This window comes from Neoarius graeffei, chromosome 2, assembly GCF_027579695.1.
Source record: "Neoarius graeffei isolate fNeoGra1 chromosome 2, fNeoGra1.pri, whole genome shotgun sequence".
In the NCBI taxonomy this organism is placed as follows: Eukaryota; Metazoa; Chordata; class Actinopteri; order Siluriformes; family Ariidae; genus Neoarius; species Neoarius graeffei.
In genome coordinates this window covers 4,733,500-4,751,863 of record NC_083570.1, presented here as the reverse complement: position 1 = coordinate 4,751,863, position 18,364 = coordinate 4,733,500, and the positions used below count along the sequence as shown (strand labels likewise).

General features: G+C 42.6%; 1 protein-coding gene across 1 annotated transcript; it reads right to left on the bottom strand.

Annotated features, from left to right (window-relative positions):
• Positions 1–8,052: 8,052 nt before the first annotated feature.
• Positions 8,053–12,709, bottom strand: LOC132871632 (uncharacterized protein K02A2.6-like). The gene has a single exon (XM_060905962.1). The coding sequence runs from the start codon at positions 12,502–12,504 to the stop codon at positions 10,882–10,884; it is 1,623 nt and encodes a 540-aa protein (XP_060761945.1). The 5' UTR covers positions 12,505–12,709; the 3' UTR covers positions 8,053–10,881.
• Positions 12,710–18,364: the final 5,655 nt, after the last annotated feature.

Here is an 18,364-nt window from a genome sequence, read left to right as displayed (position 1 = left end):
GATCTTTATTCAACATGATCTCCATTTCACTCAGTATGAGCGCTCCAGGCTTCACGAGTGCCTGAACCCTTCATGACGTGCTGTTAATGGAAACTAATCCACTTTGTGTTAGGTTACATCCCACCACCTCATCGCAGATTAGTTTCCTGGAGCAGCATGCCTCATCCTGTTTTATTCCTGACATCATGTTTTATCAAGAACGTTATTCTGGGTCGATGAAGAATTCTTTCTCATGAACAGATTGTTGAGATGGAAATGAAGTTGGTAGATGAATATGTTTGAGATCAGAGATCCTGAGTCGCCTCAATCAGTCATTAGATGTGTCTTTGAGAAGTAGGAGAACACTGGAGAACCAGGAGGAAACCCACACTGACACGGGTCATTTTAACATTGGGTCATTTCAACATTGTTAACAGACTGAAATGAATCTCCTGAAAGGCAGAAGAAAGAAATCTGCTAGTAGTGTTAACACACGACTTTATCTAATCCCAGTCAGTGCAGGGTTCAAACCCCATCCACCTGAAATATCATTAAAATCAAAGGGAAAGGCAGAGACGAGGCGAGGTCAGCAACAGGACATCTGTCCAGAATAAACACGGCTCACAGCTGAGGAGATTTACTAACTCGAGCTTCTTTTAGGGACGCTCCCACTCCAAGTGATTTGGCATCCTATAAGGATTGGAACTACTAGTTCATATTGTGACCAAGCACACACACATTAAATACAAGTTTCTTTTTTTTTCAAAATTAATTTTATTTCTTTTTCAATAATAAACATGTCATCATAAAATTATTTATGTAAAAGTAAGTTTTTAATTTTAATATCTAATTGTTTATTTCTCATTTTTTTGAATAATTTTATCATGAAAGTTTGGATGTTTGATACAATCTAGAAGCAGGTGTTTGACATTCTTTTACACCAGAAGTTGGACACTGATTGGAGGTTATTTTAAAAAAAAAAAGAAATTGTATATCATTCAATAGATATTTTCCAAATCTCAGTCTTGTAATTCTCCTGTGTTTGTTTCTGTCAGAATATGTGGTATGTGTTGCAATATTTGGTTCAAGTTGGTTGAAGAATCTACCAGTTTGGCAATTTTCCCATCCATCTTGCCATATTGGAAAAATAGCATCTTTGATATGTTTTGTGATATCAGAAGTGGTAAAAGGGTAATGAATGTCATAATAGGTTTTATTTACTGATCTTTTGGCCAATTTATCAGCCATTTCATTTCCTTTAATACCCACATGAGCTGGAATCCAACAAAAAACAACCTTACCACCCATAAGATAAAACTTGTACATAAGATATCGGAAAGCTAATAATTCTGTCATTATCTTCCTTTTGAATTTTTTGTAAGGCAGACAAGGAATATCAGAAAATATCACACTTTGAAAGCGAGGTTTATCAATAAGAAGTTCCAAAGCATTTGTAATTGAACTCCGCTCTAAAAATAGTACCATTTGAGATTTTATAATCTTTTTGAATATTTAGACTTGGAATTACAATGCCAGATGCACAATCAAAATCTTTTTTTGAACAATCAGTAAATATATCTAAGTGTTGATTGTATTTGAGTTGAATGTGTTCTAATGCCGATTGTAACATGCAGCAACTACTATCCTCTTGTTTAGAGATTTAAGCGACTAAATCCAAGTCAACTTTTGGAGATTGGGATTCCCAGAATGGAAAAGGATCAACCAAAGGATTACAAGCTGGAACCGGAAGACTATTAACCAAATGAACAACTTTAGAAAATATAGGACAAAAGGTCACAATTTTGTTCTGCCAAAAAAACTTTTTTTTTTGTTGGATGATCTTCAAAAGATCTATATTTAATTGCACTTTGAGTTTGTTTGAATTCTCTTCTTAGGTCCAAAGGTATAATCGAGCAGTCTATCTGCAAAACAGAGATCGGAGTACATCGAAGAACACCAGTGCAGATTCTAAGGCACTGATTTTGAATAACATCTAATTGTCTTTTCCTCGAAATACACGCAGTATCATAAACTTCCCAACCATAATCAAGACATGATAAAATTAAAGATTTACAGAGAATAATCATTGTTTCTTTGTCAATACCCCACTTGAGATTTACTAACACTCCTGAAGGGTTCACACTTCCTGTCTACTTCTTCTTCTTTCTTGTGTTGAAAGGCAGTCAGCATCCTTATTATTGCATTGCTGCCACCTTCTGGATCAATTCCTTGCACCATTATAAAGTGTATTGCAAAAGTATTCATCCCCCTTGGTGTTTGTCCTGTTTTGTCGCATTACAAGCTGGAATTAAAATGGATTTGGGGGGTTAGAACCATTTGATTTACACAACATGACAACCACTTTAAAGGTGAAAATTATTGTTTTATTGTGCCACAAACAATAATTATGGTGAAAAAACAGAAATCTGGAGTGTGAATAGGTGTTCACCCCCCCCCCAAAGTCAATACTTTGTAGAGCCACCTTTTGCTGCAATTACAGCTGCAAGTCTCTTGGGGTATGTCCCTGTTAGCTTAGCACGTCTAGCCACTGGGATTTTTGCCCATTCCTCAAGGCAAAACTGCTCCAACTCCTTCAAGTTAGATGGGTTGCGTTGGTGTACAGCAATCTTCAAGTTATGCCACAGATTCTCAATTGGTTTGAGGTCTGGGCTTTGTTCAAGCCATTCCAAGACATTTAAATGTTTCTGTGGCAGCGGGGGCATGGTCAAGCACTGGTCTGTGACAAGAGGGCGGAGTCAGGGAAGGTAAGTGGCAGAATCACTACACCTGAGAGCAATTAACCTGTGTTTGTGTGTCTTCCCAGTGACCGCGCCCTACTTAAGGAGGGAGAGCGAGAGCAGAGGAGCTCACCCCTGAACAAGATGCCAGCCCTGTGTGTGTGTGTCTATTTATGTGAATGATTGTTAGACTGAAAAGTGTGGCAATAAACGCTATTTTGAACCTGATCTCTGTCCTGCCATCCTCTGTGCTCCACCCACCAATACTGAACCGCTACAGTTTCCCTTTAAACCACTCCAGTGTAGCTTTCACAGAATGTTTAGGATCATTGTCCTGCTGGAACGTGAACCTTCATCTCAGTCTCAAACCTCTGGCTGACTCAAACAGGTTTTCCTCCAGAATTGCCCTGTATTTAGTACAATCCATCTTTCCTTCAGTCCTGACCAGCTTTCCTGTCCATGCAGATGAAAAATATCCCCACAGCATGATGCTGCCACCACCATGCTTCACTGTAGGAATGGTCTTCTCAGGATGTTGGGTTTGTGCCACACTTGGCATTTCCTATGATGGCCAAAAAGATCAATTTTAGTCTCATCTGATCAGAGAATCTTCTTCCATTTGGATTAGTGGATTAGTAGAGGGAGATGAGTTTAGAGTGGAGTGCTCCCACCCAAATGTGAACGGGAGCGGTGAGTGGTGACGAGACCATCAACTATTGGTCCTGCATCGATGGTCCTGATGCTGAGTGGACTTTGCAGAGGGGTTGTGGGCAGATCAAACTTAGGGATGATCATGCTGGTGATGAAGTTCCCCTCTCCCGAGTCGACAAAAGCAGAGAGAACATGTGTGGAGGATACCAATTTTAACAACACAGGTACTTTAAATGACTGGGCATTAAATCTTCTCACCAGACTCATCGCATGAGCTGGGTTCTCAACTGGGCTGGTGCGAGATGGACGGATGGGACACTGGTAGATATGGTGCTTGGAACTCCCACAGTAGAAGCAAAGACCCTCTTTCCTCCTTCTTTCATGTTCAGTGTTTCAGACAGGTGTGAGAAACCTCCACAGATGTGGTTTCCTCAGAGGGTTGGACTGGTTTGGAGTTCTCCTTGAGCAAGGGCCAGTTGGCCAGCAAATGATCCAATCATATTGCTAGGTCAATGAGGGAGTCCAGCGTGAGCTGCTCATCTCTACACACCAGCTCACTGAGAATTTCTGGAGGAAGACCTTGTCAAAACATCACTTTCAGAGCCAGATCATTCCATCCGCTGGCTGCTGCTAGCATTCTGAACTCTAGGGCATATTCAGCGACTCCTCTGGAACCCTGTGAGATAGTGAGCATTCTGAACTCTAGGGCATATTCAGCGACTCCTCTGGAACCCTGTGAGATAGTGAGCAGACTTTTGCCAATTTCAATTCCCTCTGATTCATGGGCAGACACTCCTTTCAACAACCTGAGGAAACGTTCACAAGAAGTATTGTGCTCACCGCCATTTTTCCATACAGCGCTTGCCCATTGTAGCTCTTTGCCAGTGAGAAATAACAGAAATTTAGTGATCTTGTGTTCATCAGAGAGGTTAGGCATGTTAGAGAAGTACATGGAGCAATGAAGTATAAATTCCTGGCATATTTCTCCAGAATGGACAATTGTAATGTTGGACTAGGAGAAGCTTCAGGACGCGTTAGGAGGGCCTGCAACATCACAACTGCAAGCTGCACCATCCGGGTGTTAACATCTGGAAGCCTCTGTTGATGTTCTCCTAAAAGACGCCCCTGAGCATTCAATGCAGTTTGCTTCGCCTCCTCTGCTGCATCCATACTAGGCAAAGTATCCTGTCAGAGTGCAGGCACTTACAGATGTATGTGCAGGGAAGAGTGAGGAGCAAACTTGTAACGAAGCCAAATCGCAAAACAGGAAGTGTGGTCAAAAGGCAGGCAAGGGTCAGTCAATAGGCAAACAGGGCAATGTAGAAGAGACAAGGAACATAAATGGAGATAGTGAGGGTCAGAAATACTAGAGTCAGGCAGATATAGAAAGGCTTGGTATGGACTGGGAAACACAGAATGATACTTCACATTGAAGGTGTGTGAGATAGAGGCTTAAGTAGTGTGGCTAATGAGTTGTGAATGAACGACAGCTGATTTCAATAAGCTGGTGACAGAGGGTGCTGTGTTCTTTGGGAGTTGTAGTTCTGCGTGGCCATGTTTGTAGTTTGGCTCGCGCTGTCATTCTCAATGCCTTTACTGACAGCGAGATTATAAATTTTGAGTTGATAATATTTATGGCAGGTAAAGTGTTAAAGTTCACTCAGGTTCTCTCTGTTGTGTGGATTCTAAGTTGTAAAATGGGCGTTGGATGAGTCAATGTTCACTCATCTGATCTGACTACAAGGAACACTGAGTAGCCTAACAATACGTTTACTCAACATGTGACTCATAATATAAAGTTCACTTTCACTCTTCCAGTCTTGAATCACAATTTAAATCTTCTGACTGACCAAACTTGTTAAATTTCGATGAGAAATATAATGAGGACGAGTTTCCACCTGTTTCTCAGCTCATTCTGTTGCAACTGAAATACATTTATCCAACATGCACAAGGAGAAATACACGAGCAAATTCTCATGGAAGAGTAAAGCCCAAAGAGAATCTTTAATTTTGTTGAGACTTCAACTGCTGTATGCTTTTGCAAACCAGGTTCAATCCAGTGCAGCTGGAATGAAGATCTTGAACACCTCCAAGCTGCTTTAGACACCGTCATTCCTATAAGTACCTCGGGCTGTGGTTGGACAGCAAGCTGGACTGGACTTGCAACACCAACCACCTGTACAGGAAGGTACAGAGCAGGCTGTACTTCCTGAGGAGGCTGCGGTCCTTTAACATCTGCAGGAAACTCCTGTGGATGTTCTCTCAGTCCGTGGTCGCCAGTGTCCTGTTTTACATCGTGGTGTGCTGGGGGGCAGCACATCCAAGAAGGACACATCCAGGTTGGACAAACTGATCAGGCGGGTCGGCATGAAGCTGGACTCTCTGGTGACAGTGGCGGAGAAGAGGACTATGGACAAAATACTGAACATCATGGACGATGCCAGTCACCCTCTGCACACCATCATAAGCAACCAGAGGAGCCTGTTCAGTGACAGAATGCTTCTTCCCAAGTGCAGGATGAACAGACTCAAAAACTCCTTTGTCCCTCACGCCATCAGACTGTACAACTCCTCTCTGGGGGGGAGGAGGGGGAACAGGAGGACAGAGGACGGGAAGGAGCAGTAGCCTAGCCTGACAAAAAGCAATACTGGACAATGTGCAATATAATGCGCAATACCTCTTCTGCTGGACTTTTTTCATATCTTTTTTTTGTATATGTAAATACTTAATTTATCTTGAAGTTTTCTCTATTTTCTATTCTCTGTTTATCCTGTAATGATGCTGCTGGAATTTTAATTTCCCTGAGGGAACCTCCCAAAGGGATCAATAAAGTTATATCTAATCTAATCTAATCTAATCTAATCTAATCTAATCTAATCTAATCTAATCTAATCTAATCTAATCTAATCTAATCAACACTTCCTCATGGTTTATCTCAGTAACTGCTGCTGTTCCACACAATCACCAGAAGAGGGAGCAAAAGATTTTACAACCCCAAATCAGAAAAAGAGCCCTGTGACGACCTGGTGACTTGTCCAGGGTGTACCCCGCCTTTCGCCCGTAGTCAGCTGGGATAGGCTCCAGCTTGCCTGCGACCCTGTAGAACAGGATAAAGCGGCTAGAGATAATGAGATGAGATGGGATGAGAAATCAAAAAGTTGGGACAAGAAAAAAGAAAGCAGTGATTTCTAAAATGTACTTTGACTTGTATTTCATTGCAGACAGAACGAACCCAAGATATTTCATGTTTTGTTGGTCATTTAATTTGTGAATACACATCCATTCCTGAGTTTCAGACCTGCAACACATTCAAAAAAAATTGGAACGGGGCAATTTAGGGCTAGTAAAGAGTTACAACAATTGATGATGAACTTTGACCTTGACAACATTTCAGCACTTTCTAACTCATGGACGCACAAACACACATTTCAGTGTTTTTACTGAATGTTTTCCATTCAAAACAAAACATAGCTACTGGTTTTATTTCCACATGAAATCAATTCATCTATTGTTAGCAAGCTACGTTTACTAGCGCTGAAGCAGAAGAGTGTTCATTATATTTCGCTCGCCAATATTAGCAGGGAGCTGTGTTTAGTTCGTTAGTAGTAGTTTCAGTACCTTCACTTACTCCACTTACCCACTGTGAAGAACATGCTCTGTGTTTGCATCTGTGTCCAAACCAGAGGGTTAAGATCCCATTTTCTGGTTCCTGGTTTAAAGTCATGGGAAAAAGAAAGTATACCCTTCTTTTCTAGGTAGAACCAATTCTATGGTTTAATTTATTATTTATCAGGGCCAAAATAACAATTGTGTGGTCCTTACCAAGTTCTGTCAACAACCAAATAACCTCAAGTAACAACACCCCTCCCCCCCACACCACCACCACCCAAATATCTCAATATGTAGTTCATTTTTCCCCCAAAAAAGTAAACCAACGTTCAGAAACCGGGCAGGAATAATATGCACACTATTATTCAGTAACTTATACTAGAACCATTTTTAACAACAAAACCTTATTAAATAACTTAATAAACAGCAAATGATCTCTGTTTGAGTTTATCAGTTTGGAGAAGGGGGTTTGGGGGTGGCATACGTGGTGGAATCTCCTTTCTTAGTGAGTCTAAATCAACATATATTTGAAAATGAGCATGGTTTCACAAACTTGCAATCAAGGGTGGGGCCTGGGGGAGGTGGGCTGCTCGCCTCTGGTTAGAGGGGGTTAACATTCTTTTTTTTTTAAATAAAAGTTTCATGATGTAGAGAAGTACCATATGGTCGACTCTACATCAGCATCAGCCTTGTGAGTTTTAGGATGATTTAAACCAGTAGGTGGCGTTTTAAACCATTTTCAACCCATAAAATGCTGGCATTTACAAAGATGGTCATTTTGTCAATGTTAAAAGCGTTGCATTTTGTGTTAAAAATGTTGGATTTAGTGGCATCTCATGGTAAGGTTCCAGAGTGCAACCAACAGAATACCACTCCTCATTCCTTGGTAAATTATGTTACATATAAACCCAAAGTGGTGAACATACCTGATCAAATGCTTAGAAACCCAACAGACATCTATTTTTATGCTCACGTTGTAATTAAGACATCAATTTTTTTCAACTAAGTGCAAACTGCCTTGAGCTAACCACTGTGATATCCGTGATCTTTATAATAACGGAGACGGAGACGGTAGTAAGTTTCGACTGTTTACTGAGCAAATCATGGCTGAACTGAACATACAGTCACATAACTGCATCAGTATATGATCACCACAAGGTGGCGATCAAGCACTAAATAAACTAAGGGCCATCCATAACACTCCTCCCCTTTTAGTAAAGAAATCCCTTTTTCCTGAATTACTTCAGCACCTAAAAAATAAACAAGAGGTTATTCCTAACATGGCTTAACTGGTGTCTGTTCTAAGTAATACTACTGTACTATCTGAAACTAAGAAATTCAGCAATAAGGTTATAAGAACTTATTCCCCATTGTTTAAAGCAATAACACACTAATAACATTTGCCCTAAACATCCTTAACCCCAAACCCCACCCAATCACCAGTCCAGTCTCTTTGGAGCAGTGTGGCATCTCTGAAGGTATCTTCGTGGTTCTGGGGCAATGGTGGGCGCCATGGTCGGTGGTGTGTGTAGTGTTTGTGCTGTTGAAGGCAAAGTGACATGCGCCGGAGCTGGGGTGTGCGAAGTGACATGCGCCGGAGCTGGGGTGTGTGTGTAAGCTTGGGGCTGGTGAGGTGTCACACTTTGATCCTCATTGCTGGACCCAGTAGCCCCTGGAGTTGCAGGTGGATCCCTCTCCAAGGCTGGCAGCGCTATGTCATGGTCACTTGCAGTGTCCGTGGCCTTGCCACGGGCAACTTCTCCAGATTCTTTTGAAGACAGCATGTGGTCAATATGAAAAGTGCGCTCTTGTACGCCATCATGAATCAGGTAGGTCACCAGTCCTAGGCGCTTTACTACTGTTGCCTTTCTCCATTTCTCCTTCCCCTCGCGGAAGTTTCTCACCCGGACCAGGTCTCCTTCACTGAAAACGTGCAGCACAGATCATGGTCATGGTATGTTTTTTGTTTGGCCTGTTGAGCCTCCATGAACTTAGCACGGTCAGGTCTGAGAAGACTGAATCTGGTCCGCAATTTCCGCTTTAAGAACAATTCTGCAGGTGTGCAGCCTGTCACAGAATGGGGCGTACTATGGTACATCAGGAGGAAGTTTGCTAGCTGATGCTGAAGAGAGGTTTTGTTGGCCGCAGGATCATCACTGAGCACCTGCCTCAGCAAAGACGCTTTCAGTGTCTGCACAGATCTCTCAGCTGCCCCATTTGAGGCAGGGTGGTACGCTGGGACCAAGGTCTGCTTGACCCCATTATTCTTCAGGAACCCTTGGAATTCCGCAGAGACGAACTGCGGCCCATTGTCGCTCACGCATTCTTCTGGCAATCCATAAGCTGCAAATAGCCCCCGAAGAACCTCAATGGTTTTGGATGCCGTCGTGGTGGTTATGTGGATTACTTCAAGCCATTTTGAGTGGCTATCCACCACCACCAGGAAATGTTGCTTGTCTTTTTCGGCAAAATCAATATGGATTCTTTGCCACGCTCGAGCTGGCCACTTCCAGCAGTGCAGTGGTGCCACCCCAGGCATATTCCTCACCGCCTGACAAGCTTGGCAACTTTGCGCCTTGACTTCGATGTCATTGTCTATTTGAGGCCACCACATACAGCTCCTGGCTAAAGCTTTCATACAGCAGATGCCCTGGTGTCCCTCATGTAAGTCATTCAGCAGTCGTTGTTTGTGCATTGGAGGAATGACCACTCGAAGCCCCCATAAAATGCAGCCATGATCTGCTGAGAGCTCAGACCTTTTACTGAAAAAGGGTTTCAGCAGGCCATCCTGTAGTTCCTCAGGCCAACCCTCCAGAATGTAGTTCAGCACTTTGCTGAGAACAGGATCCTTCTTGGTGCCTTCTGCTATCTCAACAGCTTGCACTGGCAGTTCATTCACATAGGAGAAGTAGAAGATCCCCTGCTCTGCTGCAGTGTCATCTTTCTGCGTTCTTGGTAATCTGGACAATGCATCGGCATTTCCATGATCCTCCGATCTGCGGTACTCAATGTCATATGTGTATGCCATGAGAATTAGTGCCCAGCGCTGCATTCTTAGTGCTGCCAGAGTTGGAATAGCTGACTTAGGCCCCAGAATGGTGAACAGTGGCTTGTGGTCAGTAGTCAGTATGAATTTCCACCCATAAAGGTACTTGTGAAACTTTCTGACCCCGAAGACGATAGCAAGCGCCTCCTTCTCGATTTGTGCATATTTCTTTTCTGCCTCCATCAGGGTGAGGGATGCAAATGCAATTGGCTTTTCTTCACCATTCTCCAACACATGTGAAATTACTGCCCCCACTCCATACGGAGAAGCATCACAGGCCAGCCGTACTTGTTTTCTTGTGTCATAATGCTCTAGTGCTGTGCTTCCCAAGAGCTGCTCCTTACCCTGCTGGAAAGCAGCATCACAGGCAGGTGTCCACTCCCAAGGCACGTCTTTCTTTAGCAAAGCATGAAGTGGCTGTAGCAGAATGGCTAAATCTTTCAGAAAACGCCCATAGTAATTTAAAAGGCCTAAGTACGACCGCAGCTCTGTCACATTTGTGGGCCTAGGAGCATTCACTATGGCTGTCACTTTTTCCTCTGTGGGGTGCAGGCCCTCTCCATCAATGAGATGCCCCAGATATTCCACTTGGCTCTTCATGAACTGACATTTTGTAGACTTTGCCCTGATTCCAAACTTCTCTAGTCTGTTCAAGACCTCTGCCAATCTCAGTAAGTGGGCTTGTTTTGTGTCTGCTGTGACAAGGATATCATCCAAAAAACAGGTGACCCCCTCCAGTCCCTGCAGCACCTGATCCATAACTCCCTGAAAAATTGAGGATGCACTGGAGACCCCGTATGATAGGCGATGGTACCTGTACAGGCCGCGGTGAGTATGGATTGTCAAATACTTCTCTGATTATTGACTCAGTTCTAGTTGTTGGTATGCATGTGACAGATCCAGCTTTGAGAACCACTTCCCCCCTGCCAAGTTTGCAAACAGATCTTCTGTATTTGGCAGTGGGTAGGTTTCCTCCTCCACGCTGTGGTTGATGGTGACTTTGTAATCGCCACATATTCGGATGCTTTTGTCTGCTTTTGGGACTACCACTATAGGCGAGGCCCACTCACTGTGATCCACCTTAGAAATGATGCCCATGGCTTCCAGCCTGTCCAGTTCTTTCTCCACCGTCTCTTTCAAGGCATAGGGCAGTGGTCTGGCTTTCTTGAAAATGGACCTGGCCTCCGGTTTGATTTTGATGTGCGCTTTGAACCCCCGGATGGTGCCAGGCCCCTCATGAAACACTGACTCATATCGCTGGAGCAACGCCGCCACCTCTGGTTCCAGGTCATTTTTGTGTTCAACAGCAAATATGCTCGTCCAGTTGAGTCTTATCTTCTTCAACCAATTCCTCCCTAGCAGCGCAGGTCTGTCCCCCTTAACGACTACGAGTGGTAGTGTCTGCCTCTGCGTGTCATATCTTACAGCCACGTTTACTTGACCCTTCAAAGGAATGATATCTCCAGTGAAAGTTGTTAATCTCAAATTGCATTTCTGCAGGGGTAAATGTGCTAGGGCTTGTTGGTATACTTTTTCTGACACTAGTGTCACTGCAGCTCCAGAGTCTAACTGCATTTGCACTGGGCTGTCTTCAATGTGCATCTGTATGTCAATGCCACGATTTCCATCTGTAGCAGTGTACACTGACAATATTCCAAAAAGCTCATTTTCACTTTCATTAGCCATATCTTCCTGTTCAACATACTGGGTTGTCATAGGTTTGTTTCTATTTCTGCATGCGCGAGCAATGTGTCCCATTTTGGAACAACTGTGACATTTTTCTGTCTTAAATTTACAAGTGCTGGCTGTGTGTTTGCCTCCACATCGATAACACTGCTGTGTACTCACGTCTGCCGATCCATCCAGTTGGTTACCACTTGCAATGGCATGCCTTGTTTGTTCACGTTTCACTTTCTGGCTGGATACGGTACACACCTCTGATGTCGCTTTTGCCTTGTCTGAAAATTCCGTTGTGTTTTTAGATGCCATTTCCATCGTGCAAGCAATGTCGCAAGCACTTTTGAAAGTTAAATTCCATTCTGTCAGTAGTTTTTTCTGCATAGCTTCTGACCTCAGTCCACAGACAAATCTGTCTCGGAGCGCTTCATCCAAATGTCCAGCAAATTCACAGTGTATAGAGAGCTGTTTAAGAGCTACAATGAAACTGGCTATACTTTCTCCCTCTTGCTGGTTTCTCCGTTGAAAACGAAATCGTTCCGCAATTACATTCTTTTCCGGTTTGAAATGGTCAGTTAGCTCCTTGATAAGTGCCTTGTATCCCATTGTGCTAGGCTTTGTTGGAGCAGTTAAGTTCTTCAGTAAGCAATATGCGTCTGGCCCAATCGTAGATAAGAAAGCACTGACCTTTTTGTCGGCAGGCACCGCATTCGCAATTATCCACTGTTCGAAACGTTCAAGATATGATTCAAAATCTTCTTCAGATTCTTTGTACTCCCCAATGCTACCTATTTGGAACGCCATGGTGCTAACACAATTTCAGTTCCAATAGCTACCCAGTCTTTCTCGTCAGTCCGGTGACTTTTCCTTTTGTTCTTTCAGACTTGTCCTTATTCTTTCAATGTCCTTCGATTATTTCCCTTGCATTTATCCCATCCTCGTCACCACTGTGATATCCGTGATCTTTATAATAACGGAGACAGAGACGGTAGTAAGTTTCGACTGTTTACTGAGCAAATCATGGCTGAACTGAACATACAGTCACGTAACTGCATCAGTATATGATCACCACAAGGTGGCGATCAAGCACTAAATAAACTAAGGGCCATCCATAACAACCACCACTCCATGGAGATTGAATGAGATTTCATGAACTAGTGATGGTTTTGGCTAATGTGGTTAGCTAAAAGTTATCGCTAGCTATGTAGGGATAACGTTAACTTTCTTGCGTCAAGTTAAAAGTGATGAGCAGCTCGTGATTTTTTTTTTTGTGAGTTGTAATAGAGATTGTCAAACTTATCATCTGATCTAATTCACACACAGAGCACGAGTACTTGTGGAACCTGAGGGTGAAACAGTAAAACTTTGGGATCTAAAAAAGAAAAAAAAACTTTCAGGAGCTCTGCCACGCCCTTTTCCTCCTCAGCAGCATCTCCTGCTCCATGTCCTTTTGTCTTTTTTGCAAAAATGAGAATTAAACGATGATGTTTTTGTTATATATGTCTCCGTTATTAGTTACAGCATATGTGATTGAGGCTAGTAGCATTTTTAAAGAGACTTAATAAGTGTTTATTATTATTAACAGAATAATGCAGTTATTTTGACTTACAGTGGTGCTTGAAAGTTTGTGAACCCTTTAGAATTTTCTATATTTCTGCATAAATATGACCTAAAACATCATCAGATTTTCACCCAAGTCCTAAAAGTAGATAAAGAGAACCCAGTTAAACAAATGAGACAAAAATATTATACTTGATCATTTATTTATTGAGGAAAATGATCCAATATTACACATCTGTGAGTGGCAAAAGTATGTGAACCTCTAGGATTAGCAGTTAATTTGAAGGTGAAATTAGAGTCAGGTGTTTTCAATCAATGGGATGATGATCAGGTGTGAGTGGGCACCCTGTTTTATTTAAAGAACAGGGATCTATCAAAGTCTGATCTTCACAACACATGTTTGTGGAAGTGTATCATGGCACGAACAAAGAAGATTTCTGAGGACCTCAGAAAAAGCGTTGTTGATGCTCATCAGGCTGGAAAAGGTTACAAAACCATCTCTAAAGAGTTTGGACTCCACCAATCCACAGTCAGACAGATTGTGTACAAATGGAGGAAATTCAAGACCATTGTTACCCTCCCCAGGAGTGGTTGACCAACAAAGATCACTCCGAGAGCAAGGCGTGTAATAGTCGGCAAGGTCACAAAGGACCCCAGGGTAACTTCTAAGCAACTGAAGGTCTCTCTCACATTGGCTAATGTTCACGTTCATGAGCACCATCAGGAGAACAATGAACAACAGTGGTGTGCATGACAGAGTTGCAAGGAGAAAGCCACTGCTCTCCAAAAAGAACATTGCTGCTCATCTGCAGTTTGCTAAAGATCACGTAGACAAGCCAGAAGGCTATTGGAAAAATGTTTTGTGGACAGATGAGACCAAAATAGAACTTTTGGTTTAAATGAGAAGTGAGATGTTTGGAGAAAGGAAAACACTGCATTCCAGCATAAGAACCTTATCCCATCTGTGAAACATGGTGGTGGTAGTATCATGGTTTGGGCCTGTTTTGCTGCATTTGGGCCAGGACGGCTTGCCATCATTGATGGAACAATGAAGTCTGAATTATACCAGCAAATTCTAAAGGAAAATGTCAGGACATCTGTCCATGAACTGAATCTCAAGAGAAGGTGGGTCATGCAGCAAGACAACGACCCTAAGCACACAAGTCATTCTACCAAAGAATGGTTAAAGAAGAATAAAGTGAATGTTTTGGAATGGCCAAGTCAAAGTCCTGACCTTAATCCAATGGAAATGTTGTGGAAGGACCTGAAGCAAGCAGTTCATGTGAGGAAACCCACCAACATCCCAGAGTTGAAGCTGTTCTGTACGGAGGAACGGGCTAAAATTCCTCCAAGCGGGTGTGCAGGACTGATCAACAGTTACCGCAAACATTTAGTTGCAGTTATTGCTGCACAAGGGGGTCACACCAGATACTGAAAGCAAAGGTTCACATATGTAATACTGGATCATTTTCCTCAATAAATAAATGAGCAAGTATAATATTTTTGTCTCATTTGTTTAACTGCGTTATCTTTATCTACTTTTAGGACTTGTGTGAAAATCTGATGATGTTTTACGTCATATTTATGCAGAAAAATAGAAAATTATAAAGGGTTCACAAATTTTCAAGCACCACTGTATAAATGTTCAAATAATGGTGAATTATCTTTTCCCTAGAGGATCTATTCAGTTTCATTCCAGAAGTGATACTTACTTGAACGAAATAAATAAAGGCTGAAGCCAAGACAAAAGTGACACCTGCAAATGTTTCAGTGTCCATCTTTGCGGTATCTGTCTCACTGGCAACAGATTTGCTCTTATCTGATTGGTTGTTGCCAATTGTCTGTTGCTCTAATTAGTTGCCCTGGATCTCACCTGGCTGCCCGTTGCCTGGCAACATTGCCCAAAAAGTTGCCCTGTGTATCATCACCTTAAAGCGAGCCTGCCTTTCAGATTTTTCAAGTGTAGGTCATAAAAAGAATTTCCCCGACACCCAGTTATTTTTGTTTAGTGACCAAAAGCGACTCAGTTCGAATCAGAGACTTACAATTTTATTAGTGTTTTTTTAAAAATAGAACAATTAATGAATTTATCTCCATGTGGCTCTAAATTCTCCGCTATTTTTTCCTGCTTCACCATGACCCAATACAAGATACTACATCATGCATCACATCACGTGGTGGGCTTTCCCTGTTCACGCAAGGCATTGTGGGATACAAATTTGAACCAGGAGAGAAAAATGGAGGACGTGAGTGTGCGAATGAAACGTGAAAGACCAACTACAGTAATGGAAAGAAAGAGAGAAGAAGAAAAGACGTTATGTTCTATACAAAGGAAAGGAAACGCAGGACCAAACTAATAAATATCGGCGCTCAGCGAGCACCTCGGTGTGATCAGCTGTTCGTTTAGCGACAGAATAAAGGAACTGTCAGTGCACGCTCAAAGGGAAACCTGTAGATGCGCACACACACACACACACACACACACACAAGGACTTCCTCTGTCTGCTTGACTGAGTGATTTCATGCGCATTTTTTGCTTTAATCCATTCAAATTAAATAACTTCCCAGCCACAGAATGGCCTGATATTTTGTGAGATATTCCAGAAATAAACATATTTCCATCAAATCCTGCGCTCTGATTGGCTGGAGAGTGGGTCCATATCCTACAATACGGACCCCAGTTACGGACCCCGGTTATGGACCTCTGGCGACTCGCTTGTTCACAACAACAACAACAAATTTCAGTAGCATTTTTTGTCAACATTTATCTTTTTTTAAATAAGATTTATTTATAAAATTATGAAAAATCTTATAAATTTTTGCCAGCATTTCTCAGGAGAACAGCATTAATTTTACAGCATGGATAGCGATAATGACACTGTTCACAGCAAAAGCGAGTTTTACTACCCTGAGGAAGAAGAAATAAAAGAAAACATTTCAGGAGAAAGCTAAAAACCTGTAACTGTTGCTAACGCTGAGCAAAAACATGGCTGAATCCTGAATGACTCAATTTTGTATAAATAGTGGACTACATAGGCAGCAAAATATAGTTTTTTTCCTGCCATGGAAGTGCACTTGTATACCGAGGAGGAAGCAATTTACATTACAGCCGTGAATGAGGATTCAAAATGGCGGCTCGGCTCGGTTTTCCCTTTCGGGCGCTCTCGTTTTCTGTTAGAATTTGGTAAAGAAAAAAATAAATATATTATTTACCAGCTTAAGGTCGGTCCGTATGGTGAAATACCGTGACCTCGGCCTTGAATTCTGACCTCGATCACGGTATTTCATGATACGGACCTCCCAGCTGGTAAATAACATATATATCACAACGACCAAATTTCAGAGACAACTAAATTTCAGCGATTTTATGAAATCGAAATGCCGTCTAGCTTTAACCGCTTTATGACATTGACGTGTTTCCTTAGAGTACAGTCATAAATTTAGTTTCCAGCTCAAAAAGAAACACATTAAAGTGTGCAGGACGTGTTTAAAATTAGCCAGTGAGGTAGACAAAATAATATGACGTCACAGTACTCTGCTTGTACTCAGTGCAATATGTATACTGTTCCTACTTATTCAGGTGACATTGGGCATACTGTGTTTTCTCTCTCTCTCTCTCTCTCTCTCTCTGCCCCCCCCCAAAAAAAAATCTATCCCTCTGAGTTACATGTCGGTCCTGGGATCGAGATGCTGAACCTCTTCTGCTCCTCGGACCTGCCTGATCCATCCTGGTGCCCTGTGTCTGGTTGGAGTCTCATCGCATCGCTCCTGTGGAGGACGGCCCCATGTGGACAGTTGAAAGTCACACCTGGAGGACGCTCTGGACTCTTAGCCTACAGTAATGCTTTTATGGCTGAGGACTACAGTTGACTTGCTAACTTTTGGACTGCAGTCGGTTGTCATGAACAGTTTTGCACTCAAGTTTCCATCAGTGAAGAGTTTATAACATCAAATGAAACTGACTTCACGTTGTCTGTTTAGAAGAAGAAAACTTTATTTGTCACACGCACACTTCAAGCACAGTGAAATTCATCCTCTGCATTTAGCCCGGGGGGCAGTCAGGGGTTGCTCAAGGGCACCTCAGCCAGACCCGGCGGCAGAAGCGGTCTAGTAGCCGGGCATTGAATTGGCTAGGGGTGGGCACACATCGGCGAACCCAATTTTACTAGGGGGGTCCGGGGGCATGCTCCCCCAGAAGAAATTTTTGAAAAAAACACTCTAAAATGGTGTATTTTGAGCTCTTCAGACACCCTGTTCCGCTGCTATATATTGTCCGTCACTGAGCGCATTTGCAGGGAATATTCCGTTTCATACGGAATATTGGCAGTATTCCGTTTGCGCACGAGTCATGTTGTAAACTCGTTCCGAATACCCAACACTGAATGCACAAACGGATGATTGTGATCAATGTTGACAGCAAATTAAGATTGATATTTACAATTAAGAGTGCGCAACAGAAGATTACATCACACTCATCCTCTCTGCACAAAGCCTAACTGCAGTCACTGAATCCCTTCTAAGTGAAACCATGCGCATTAAAAGTTTTATGTCTCAAATCTAGTTTTGTGAAGCATGACAACATTAATCTTTAATACAGATGTGTTTTGTAGGTTAACTGAAACGTCAAAACCAGTTTCTTACCTCCAGTGCTTAGTTTGCAAATCAAACGCCAAGTGCATGACAGCGCAGGGCTGACGAGATGGGCGCAGGCCGAAACGTTAAGAAAACAGTGTGTCATGTATACACATTTTAAATTAAGGACTTTTTCTTTAATATTATGCCCTTTTTAAAAAAAAAAAAAAAGCGTTTAATTGTAGTAGCCTGCGATTTATTTAAAATATTGTGTTAAGCTGTTGGCCCTAGCCTATGACAGGGTGGGCGGGCCCGGCCCCCAAAGGCCCGCCCATCGCGCCGGGCCCGACCTCAGCCCAAGGCCACCCCATGTCAACCTAACTGCATGTCTTTGGATTGTGGGGAAAACCGGAGCAAACCCACACAGAAATGGGGAGAACATGCAAACTCCACAGAGAAAGGACCTCGCTGGCCACTGGATTTGAACCCGGAATCTTGTTGCTGTGAGGCAACTGTGCCAACCACTACACCA

What these genes read in the sequence shown, in the direction of transcription:
- LOC132871632 (XM_060905962.1), bottom strand. Translation starts at nt 12,504, where the DNA reads ATGGCGTTCCAAATAGGTAGCATTGGGGAGTACAAAGAATCTGAAGAA.